This window comes from Podarcis tiliguerta, assembly GCF_965153285.1.
Source record: "Podarcis tiliguerta genome assembly, chromosome: 3".
Classification (NCBI taxonomy): domain Eukaryota; kingdom Metazoa; phylum Chordata; class Lepidosauria; order Squamata; family Lacertidae; genus Podarcis; species Podarcis tiliguerta.
The window spans coordinates 67,241,083-67,251,949 of NC_139536.1; the positions used below are offsets into that span (position 1 = coordinate 67,241,083).

The 10,867-nt window shown below is 43.2% G+C and overlaps 1 protein-coding gene across 1 annotated transcript; it reads right to left on the minus strand.

The window, feature by feature from the left end:
* Positions 1–452: 452 nt before the first annotated feature.
* RWDD1 (RWD domain containing 1) lies at positions 453–8,315 on the minus strand. The gene is made up of 7 exons (XM_083433746.1): positions 8,083–8,315; positions 6,035–6,100; positions 4,980–5,110; positions 3,778–3,921; positions 2,644–2,776; positions 2,372–2,434; positions 453–737 (listed from the first exon to the last, which is right to left on the minus strand). Exons 1-7 carry the CDS (start codon positions 8,153–8,155, stop codon positions 625–627), a joined length of 723 nt encoding a protein of 240 aa, XP_083289872.1. The 5' UTR covers positions 8,156–8,315; the 3' UTR covers positions 453–624.
* Between the last annotated feature and the right edge of the window lie 2,552 nt (positions 8,316–10,867).

Genomic DNA, 10,867 nt, shown 5'->3' on the forward strand with positions numbered 1-10,867 from the left:
ACCCCCAAATTATTCTGATAAGCTGTGATGTCAGACACACTGCCAGCCACTCCAGGGAATTTGTGTTTAACATTTGGAGGGCCACAGGTTCCCGACCCCTGATTTAGAGCCAAACACCGAATACACTTCCTAAAGCAAATCTGTACATCTCGCCCTTTCTCTCTTTATCATTATTAAAATGAACACCTCCACTGTACTTCCATAATCTTTGGATGCTGTGAAAGGGAGAGTTCTAAAGAGCAACTTCTTTTCAGAACAACTGGTCCTAAGGAGGTTTGGGACTGAAGATAATATGAGAATGCTTCTCGTTTTGTGTTTTGCTTTGTGCACAACGCATTCGTTTCAAACCCAAGGCCTTCGCAATACAGTAAGATTAGCGCTTCAAGTGCATTTTAAACTTCAACACACAGTACAGCTTCTTCTATAACGCAAGAGATTCCAGAACACGAATGTCAAACACCTGAAGTCAATTTATTATCTGTGATGAAAGATGTCAGAGAAGGTGGCCTCTTGGAATTAAAATACTTTTGTCTTAAGTAAAAGGGGAACCAAAACATATGTGGGTGTCTCTCTGTACAAATGTTCACACAGGTTGATCAGTAAAGTCGGTACAACAATTTCCATCTAGTCGCTCTCTAGATGGGCAGGGTTATAGTCAGGATCGTCTTCTTCATCCTCCAACTCCAAATCATCCATTTCCTGGAACAAGGATTCATCTACTTCCACACTGTTTCCAGCTTTGGGGAGAGAAGAGAGATAAAACTGTCATTCTAGAATCATTCTAGAGTTCAAAAGCCCAATACCAGATGGACTGCCTGCTATGAAGAGTCAATGCCATCTACTGTTCTACATAGTTATATTAAACAGATTATCTAAAGCAAGCCAGATGGAGAGGTCTGGTGGGCTGCATTGTGTCTGAGGTTTGTGAACTAAAAGGCAGTTTAGATCTCCACTGCGTGCCATCAGTTGCTGTTGAACAACATGCATTTTGGGTTTGTTATATGGAGTATCCCAATTCTTCCTCTGCCTTTTAAACATTTTTAAACCCAACACAGCCTAAGCAGTGTTTGAATGCAACAAATTATGGGGAAGGGGCCCTCAAAACAATAATCTTGAAGTTTTCCCAGTTGCCTATATTATAGGGACTTTATGTCTCCTCTGGTCAAAAATCAGCTTTGGGAAAGGGTTTTACACTGAGGGAAGGATTAAGCCTCTGCTCTCCTCACTCTCGCTTGTTTCATTCTGAGCTTCCACAAGCTGCTTTGGATTTAAAACAAAAGAAATATAGGGAAGAATAATTGGATTCTATGTAACCTGCAGTTTGTGTCTATGATTAATTAAACCGGAGCATTCAAGTGCTTTCCATTCCAAAAAGGCAAAATGGAACAACAGTGACATCTTCTGGACAGTAAAGCGGCTTTTATTTTCCACATGTTCTTTGTTACCTTGGTCCCTTTATAATTGAGGCTACAATCTCATGCAGTAAACCCCTTGACCATCTCCTTCCATATGAACCTTCCCGGACCCCTTCTGAGGCCTCCTTGAGAGGTCCGGAGGGTGGCAACACGAAAACAGGCCTTCTCTGCAGTGGCTCCCCATCTGTGGAATGCTCTCCCCAGGGAAGTTTGCCTGGTGCCTTCATTATACACCTTCAGGCACCAGGCAAAAACTTTCCTTTTAAATGTTTCCTTATCTTTAACATTCCTTTTTTTAACCAGGCCTTTGGTTGATTTGGCTGACATCCTATGCCCTTTGAAAATGTGGCTTTTGCGCGCGGGGGGATTATTGGGTTGTTGTTATTTTTATAATATATTTTGTTTCTGTTTTGTGAACCGCCCAGAGACCTCTGGGTGTAAGGCGGTATACAAACTCAATAAAAAATAATAATTGTATTTTGCCTACATTATTAAGGCTGCATTATATCTCTGCTTCTCTGGGGAATAAGGTGCATTCTTTTTACTTTTAATCATTACCTTTCTGTTTTGTCTTTACGCCAAGCAGCCAAGGTGATGAACCTGAGCCTCTCAGACACCCAAACTAGGCACTACCCGGGGTGAGACATGATAAGCTTCTGTCTGTCTTTGACGTACCCCCTCCCCTCACAGGTGAAGAGCTTTGCCACCCTCCAGCTTCCATCAGCGCATTGGCCACATTTGGGGGGTGAATGAGGATGACGAGCCAGGCAGCCATCCCTTTTTGCAGGGACACATCCTGCGCTTCACACCAGGTGCCTATAGCAAGCAAAACATTAAAACTTTTAACCCCTTCCAAAAGTGCTAGAGGCAGCATTTAGGCCGCTACCAGGGGCAGATTTTGTTCTCGGTATGAATAATTACAATTTGTAGCAATGGAAATAGGAATCGCCAGTTACCTTCTTCCAAGAACTGAATATCAGATGTGTCAAGATTATGATCTGTTTCGAACAGCTGTTTCCCTGTAAGAAATAAGAACATAATAAATTAAGAACAGCCCTGCAGGATCAGGCCCATCTAGCCCAGCATCCTCTTTCCCACAGTGGCCACCTAGATGGCTTTCGGAAGTCCATTTTGGGGCCCACCACCCACTCTGGCCTACAAATCCCATCAGCACCAGCCAGCACAGCTGTTGGGGAAGGGCTGACCTAAGGCAACTGATACCTCTTACCTGTTAGTTTATTCTTGCCAGACTGTTCTTCCTCTTTCACCTTCTTTCTTTTAAATTCTAGCATCTCTAAATCAAATTTTGCTTTCCAGCTTAGAAAATTTTCAATGGTGACCGGGGTGCCATGGAAACATTGCTATGCAGAAAGGCCAAAACAAACAAACAATATTAATATACAATTCAGAAAAAAAAACAATCAAGAACACACAAGTCTGCTCTAGCTGTCTGGTACTCTTGGACTGAGGGACAAATGAGAAACACTCTGTCCCTATTCATCCTCTAAAGGACTAAAGGCTGCAGTACACATGTGTGGGGGGCTGGGGTAGCGTGCTTGAGAGCTAACTTATTATTTTATTAATTTATAAATCACACTTCACATTGAACTTCAAGGCAATTTTTCAAACACATCCTAAAACCAACCAACTAGAAACAGTTTAAAACCCTGCCCTCCTTGACTGTTTAAAAAACAATACACAAAAAAAACCACCTAGGGAAGAAACCTTTTCACCCAGCAGGAAAGCTTATCGGAACAAAAAATGTCTTCAGTTGTTTCCTGAAACTGTCATATCTCTGCAGAGATTTTGTAGCAGAAAACTGGGGCAGCTACAATGAAATCCCAGCTCCGAGTTATTGTGGAGTGGGTTTCTGACATCATTTTAAGGACTTCAAGGAGAAACGCTTCTGCAAAATGCAGTGACCTGCTGGCTCAGCCTCTCAAGCAGGGCTTTTTTTCAGTTGGAGCTCACCGGAACTCAGTTCTGGCACCTCTCAGGTGAGCAGCATTGCCATTCTAAGAGAACAAGGGAGGCGCTTATGGTGAGTTCTAGAAAAATAGCACTGCTCTCAAGTAACCTGGTCTTGAGCTGTGATAAGCCTATACATATTGGTACCAAAACCTTGAATTTGGTCCCATAGCTTTGGGAATCATTCAGTTGAAAAGGTGGGTTACAGATCTTTAATAACAACGACAAGAACAACACTTAGAAGAGGTTGCTGGACTAGGCAAAGTGAGTTTAACAGCCCTCCTTATTTACCACAAAGTGTATCAAAGTAAAGCTACACTTAGCCAGGCCGGGGAGTCCACTAAGATTTCTTGTATTCAGCAGATAAGAAAAACAATTTCAACTAAACTTTCACCTTTTCTGCTTCCTCTGCCTCTTTCTCCTTCTGTTTAGTTTCCTCTTCCCTCCTTGTTTTTATCTGATCTACTATTTCATTTAATTTCTCTTGCACAGCCGATACTAGTGTGAAGATCATTACCATGCCCAGGTTCTCGTCTGCCTGAAATACAGAAAAGTGTTTAGCAGGAAATGAAGTCACCTCATGGCACAGCAAAAACAAAACCTGTGGGAGGAATGTTGCCAAGCAGGCAGAAAATTTGGGGGGGGGGGGGGAATATAGATATACTGAATGCAAAATCCACATGGAGCAACAGCTTCAAGATAAATCACTCCTATTTATTATTTGTATTTAGCAAGACTCATATTGTCTCAGACCTGCAATTCCCAACTAGTACAAAAACAGCACAAAGGCCATATTTGCACTTTCCAATGCGTTGTGGGATAGACTATCCTATAACAGGTTACTGTTACGTTGGCCAGTCTAGTTCTGATGCCACAATTAAAAAAGCAGACAAAAATAACATCAAAACCTGCAGATATGCCTTTGTAAAATTCATAAATCATTTCATAAAAGGGAAAAATAGATGGTCTATTATAATGAGCAATAACTAATAAAATGCTACCCTGAAAGGTTTCCAAAGCCACCTGCAGAGCCTGGAATTCATGTGATCATACACAATATAACTTAATGCAGGCTAAAGCACAATCCTACTTTGATTAAGTCCCACTGAGCTCAATGGGACTTGCTTCCTGCTAAGTTCATATAAAGATTGCAGCCTTAAATTATCCTTAACCCTCTGCCATATTGCCAATGGTGGTGCATAACAGATTCCTTACCACCACTTCAATGCAAACTTGCTTTTTTAAGGCATTGTGGTACAAAGCCAGGAGTTTAGTAATAATAATACAATTCAGAATAGTGATAAACTAAAGTGTGTTATTACTGGTACTGTGTAAGATATTTTCAAGTGCCCTGTCAGCTAATGGAGAGGGACCAACATTAGCTGAATTGTTTGTTTTTGAAGTAGATTTATATTTATCCATTAAGTATTTTATCGACTTTACCTATCTGCAGAACCCATTATCCTTGAGCTTGAAAAAACAACCACACCCTTTATTCCCCTCTTTGTAAAGCATTTGTATTGCTAAACATGGGGTAATAGTTGAACTTGCTGCACCTTGATGTTATTAAACATTATTAAAGAGGATGCTGTTTACCTGTTCCCGTAATAATTTCAGTATGTCTGTGATGTCACTGTCCTCAAGATTCTCTTGAGAGAGTAGTTCATAGAGGGGGATTTCATCAGGATAGCGCTCTGCATATGTGAATTTGAGGGTTGCCTGGACAGCTACAGTGCAACAGAAAACATGAGAAATCGTTGCTTCATGCTGCCAACAGCACCTACTGACATTCATTATATTAGAAGCAATTTACACAACCTAGTTATGACGAAGGCCCAACACACAAACACACCAGTGTGAAACCTGCAGCCAAAGTGATGGTTGCTGTTTTAAATGCAATAAGGAGGTGTCTGATTCTCGTGCTAAGCCCTCTAATGGGAGTGCAGCTCAGTTTTCCCTACTGCATTACAGTGGTACCTTGGTTTGCAACAGTTTTGGATTACAACCACGTCAAACCCGGAAGTGCGTGTCCCTTTTTTTTGGATTACAACCCATTTTCTTTTGGAGGCCCCATTGGCAAACAACCTTGGGTTACAACCTGTTTTGGTTTACAACCGGACCTCCGGAACAGATTATGGTTGTAAACCAAGGTACCACTGTACACTCATCCTTTCCCATGGTGAAAATATAAAAATGCTTCAATGACAACATTCAGCTGCAACAAAAGAAGCTACTACTACGCTTGTTGTAGTAACAACAATCTAACTGGCCTAACAATCTAAATTTTTGTTTGTTTTACTACATTTAAATCCTTCACCTTATTCTGTCATGAAACCCAATGCAACAGAGATGCGGTTTCCAGGCTGTCTCCAAACTAGACCCTGACCAGACCTAGACTTGGTCTGTTTCAGCTAAGTGCTCGCCCCTTCAGACCATACATGGCTTGGGACCAGTTTACTAGCAGTACTGCCTTACCCCATATGTGCCCACCTGACTGTGTCAATCTGCAGACCTGGCACTGTTACACTGTTATCAACAGACCACCTCCTAACAATTTAGAAACAATCAAATCTTTTAAGCATTTTATGCCAAATGTCTTCTCTTCGTGGGAGATCTCTTTCCATATGAAAGTTCAACAGCAGTCAACTTACTTTCGTCATTTTCTCCTGCTTCAGATGTCACAGTGATAGTGAAACTTATTGGCTTTTCTGATAACACTGTTGAAGAAAGAAGTCATAAATGAAGACAATAAAGGTTTTCTCCCTCCGCCACCCAGAGGCTGGTTGGTTTTGTCTTCATCAGCCATAACACAATAGCCTCTGCTCTTTTCTTTAAATTGTTTTATATAGGAAATTGGATTGAAATTCAAAGACCAATTAGATATCAGCTCACCAAGATCCCAGAATCAGCTAGACAGGAATAACCTCTATTAACTCAAGAGCCTTTCCCCTTTGAGGAAGGGACATAGCTTAGGGTCCCTTCCAACTCTACAATTCTGATTCAATGAAACCGTATTGCCCCCCTGGTGAGCAACCTGGTCACTGAATTCCGCACCAGTTGAAGTTTCCAAACCATCTTCAGATGCAGCCCCACATATAACACGTTGCCTCTTATCTGCAATAACAGGGATAATACTACTCATCTACAGCACAGGCTTGCTGCACAAAACTTCCTGGTTTATTTAGTTTTACACAGCCAGTTTCATTGAATGTATATGAAGGATGTGTCCCATACAAAGCTGTAGCAGTTTTCATTTGTATCAGTGTAAAGTCAAAACAGTGCTTGCTAACCTTTTTGGCAAGTGTGACACATAAAAATGTAGGGCAAAATCCAAGCTAAGTCATACCCTGAGTACACCCATTAAAATAAATGGGGTTAAGCAATTTATGTTCATTCATTTCAGTGGGTCCACTCCAAGTATATCTAAGCTTTCTCATCCTTTACTTATAGTAGCACAGCATGAAACAAGCAGGTATGCAAGCCCGATTTTATGCCATGACCCTTATGCTAGTTCAGAAGTACTACAAACACCTTTTGAAAGTTGCACATCTGTGATCCAAAGTGATCTGGTATTACAAACATACAGTGGTACCTCTGGTTACGTACTTAATTCGTTCCGGAGGTCTGTTCTTAACCTGAAACTGTTCTTAACCTGAAGCACCACTTTAGCTAATGGGGCCTCCTGCTGCTGCTGTGCCGCCGCTGCTGCACGATTTCTGTTCTCATCCTGAAGCAAAGTTCTTAACCCAAGGTACTATTTCTGGGTTAGTGGAGTCTGTGACCTTAAGTGTATGTAACCCGAGGTACCACTGTAATAACTATCTGCCACAGAGGCTTCTTACAGTGCAAAAGACCAAAAACCAAGCCTAAAACCCAAGGGATGTTTTGATCCAATCCCAGAATCATGTGAAGCAAAGTTTGGAAAATGAGAGTGCACATTTGTATCTCTGGAATAAAATCAAGATCTGCCCCCAACCATTTCATAATACGGCTCCAACTGCACTCCAGGACAGAATGTGGTTCCACACCATATTGTTATGTCTTTTCTTGTTTTAACATGGTCTGTAATTTATTTGCTAAACCATCTTGCGAGCTCTTTCATTAAGATCAAAAGGCAGGATATGATTTTTTTTTTCAAATTAATAAGTCTTTTACAGTGGTGGTATTAAGAGGTTTAATGACTGAATGAGGGCCAGGTTTTCAGGAGACTACTTGCGTGATTTGCTCTGCCTTGCTCTTCATGGGTGACCAGCATGGCAGAGGGGGCACCTCATGAGAAGCTGTGAAGACCCTAAGAAAAGCCCTGCCTGGATCAGGCCAGGGGCCCATCTGGCTTATGGGGAGCTTGAGAGCCGAGGACACAGGCACGAGAGCACCGTCGCCTCCACTATCCGGAGAGAGCTGTCCCTGCTGCAAAGCGTGGAGTGCAAATCCCCACCACCCAGGATCGCGAGGCAAAAGTTTGGCAACGTCTCCAGTTAGGATCGGGGGGAAGGGGGGACGGGGACCTTGGAGGGAGGTTTCCCACTTCGAAAGCTGGAAGTTCGGAGCAGGCTGGCAGTGCGGGCGATCGCCGCGCCGGGAGGCAGAAGTGCGGAAAGACCAGCTGCAGCGCATGCCGGAAACTTGGCGCCGCCGCCGCCCTGCCCGCACCCACCTGGCTCCGCACGCGGAGGTTCCCGCAGGCTCCGCCGCTCACCTGTAAAGGAGTCCGGGTAAATGGACTCGAGCGCCTCGAGCTCGTTGCGCTGCTCCTCCGCGTAGTCCGTCATGGCCCCCCGCGGCCGGCCATGGAACCCTCCGGCCCGCAAGCGCCTCCGCCGGCAGAGCAGGGGCAGAAAGGAAGTCGGCGGGCGCAGGAGACAGGCACAGCTCAGGCCGCCGGGACGCACGCGCAACGCGGCGCCGCCCACTCGGCCTCTCTACTCATCGGCCTGGCAAGGAAATCCGTGACTCTGGCCGACGATTGGTCGCGCCTGCCGCCGAGCCGCGCAGGCCCGGTTCTTTTCCCACGGCTGCCTCTTCGCCTTGAGAGCAAGCGCGTTGCTTCCCGAGACCCTGGCTAGCCGGCAACGGCTGCCGGGAAGAAGCGGGGCTTCTCTTCCGCTTCGAAGCGCTTTCAGTATTTGTTTCTGTTGGTTATGCGGAGAAGGGAATCTGGGGTCTCCACGGGTTGCAACAGCTCCGTAAAGTCCTGCAGGGATAACGGGGAATGGAAGGGAAACACAGATTAGCAGCGCGGCGGCGCTTGATCCCGAGAAAGTGCATGTAGGATTGCAGCCCGCGCATTGCAATCCCACGGATCTCTGCCCAGAAATAAGTCCTTTGAGTTTAGCGAGACTTGCTTTCAGGTTAATGTGTGTTAGGACCGCAGCTTTAATTTCTATTCCCACCTCCAAAGCCCCATGTGGCACCAGTCCTAACGCTTTCCTGTTGTTATAAGACTGCATAGAAAGAGGGAGGAAGCGTTTTTAAAAGCCAGGAAAAGGGGGTAAATTAATTCAGGAGGGAAAGCAAAAATGAGGCAGCGATAGGAGTCTCTCAAAATGAGGTGAGCCCCTGGACCACAGGTTCCTCACCTGTGATACAGAACAGGGCAGGCTTTTAGGCTTGTGGATGCACGTCAGATGACTGGGAATGTTGAGAAATAGGAGTAAGGAGCAGGCAGTAGGTATGTGCTGCCAGCTTAATATTGGAGGCATTCTTGACATGCATGCAAAAAAATAGCGGAAGGTTGTAAATTCAGACTAGTAATTCATAACACTGTAAGGGCATATTTTCCTTTCCCATCCTCTAATGTTTTTATAATGGAGGAGGAAGTAAACAGCAGGTAGAAGTACTCCATAGTAGCCAGCTGGCACTACAAAGCAAGAAGAAAGAGATGATTCAGCTGTCAGGGGACATGGTTATCCTCGATTCAACTCATTGATTTTCTGTTATTGCGAGATCCCTTAAAAGCTTAGCATTTAACAACCTAAAAATACTTCTAAAGGAAAAAACCAGAGCCATTGCATTGTTTCTTTTAAATCTAGACATATTTTCTCAAGGATACAGTTGCTGGTGAATGTACACAAGAAATAAATACTGTATGTATATATATATATAAATCCCGGACTGCATATCCTAAAACAGATATGCCAAATCCCACAATGAAGATCTGCACGCAGAAGATGATGGTTCAACTGGTAGCAACAGAGCGCAGTAACAAATAGCGAAAAGAAGTCAGCCTTTTCCAGGAAAAGCTATATTTTAAAACAACATGAAGAATTGAATTTCCCAGAATCTTTGGTAGTATTCTCTTGTTCATTTCCAGTTACATTGGCAGAAGAAGGGGTGATCTGTCTGTAGCATCTAACAAAAACGTTTTAAGATTTACTATAAAATAAAGGGATTGTATTGAAAGGGTGAATAAACTGTTGTCTTCTTAAAATTTAATATCTTGCTTGAAACACTTTGTTTGAAACTGCATAGGTAAAAAATAAAAAAGGTAAAGGACCCCTGGATGGTTAAGTCCAGTCAAAGGCAATTTGGGTTGTGGTACTCATCTCACTTTCAGGCCGAGGGAGCCGGCGTTTGTCCGCAGACAGCTTTCCAGGTCATGTGGCCAGCATGACTAAGCCGCTTCTGGCGCAACGGAACACCGTGACGGAAGCCAGAGTGCATACAGAATAGCTGATCCCCCAAAACTTTGAACAACCATCACCCTTTGGAATTGACAGAGAACCAAATTTAAAATGAAGTTCTCATTATACAGCCATTAACATTTGGATTCAAACACTTGCCTCAGTCGACAGATTTCATATTACACCAAAGAGCAGCAAATAGTTGATCCATTTATTATGTTTTTGCTATGAGAACTATTCAGATTTTATTCCTTAGACAACCAAGTGCCTTGTCTTTTGCCAATTCTGAAAGCAGATGAGTTTTCCAAGATAATTTATTATACTCCACATTTCATTCAAAAAGCCTAAGGCTGTAATTCTATGAACATTTGCTCAGGATGGGATATTCCATTAAACTCAGAATGGCCAAATTGTAATTAGAGAGAGTTGTAGAGCATATGGAAAAGGTCTGATGGAGCTATAACAAAACATTTAACAAAGGCAGAAGGGACATGAGATGCATTTGTGAAATCTCCAGCTGTGCATAACTAATTGACTCGACTACAATTATCTTTCTTCATCCTATCATTCTTTTTGTGGTGTTCACACCCAGCCAAGATACTTTATAAATATACATTCATTTGAAGCATTTCTGTACTATCCTTCAGCAGATTCTGTGGAATAGCTTATGAAACACATAATAAAGCACACACGCGACTGGGAATATAAAAACTGCAAAAAAAATTGATAAACCTGGTGCCAGGCAGGCCTCTTTGAGGAAGGAATTCCACGGAGGGAATATTCTCCATTCGGTCACCACTAGCCTTGTCCCAGGTAACTGGGGACCTGTAGGAGATATTCCTACGATTAAGTTAAACCTTA

Coding starts and splice junctions, on each gene's coding strand:
- RWDD1 (XM_083433746.1), bottom strand. CDS start 8,155: ATGACGGACTACGCGGAGGAGCAGCGCAACGAGCTCGAGGCGCTCGAG. Junction 3,922..4,979: donor TGAAATTATTACGGGAACAG/GTAAACAGCATC, acceptor TCTGTATTTCAG/GCAGACGAGAACCTGGGCAT. Junction 738..2,371: donor TATTCAGTTCTTGGAAGAAG/GTAACTGGCGAT, acceptor CTCTCCCCAAAG/CTGGAAACAGTGTGGAAGTA.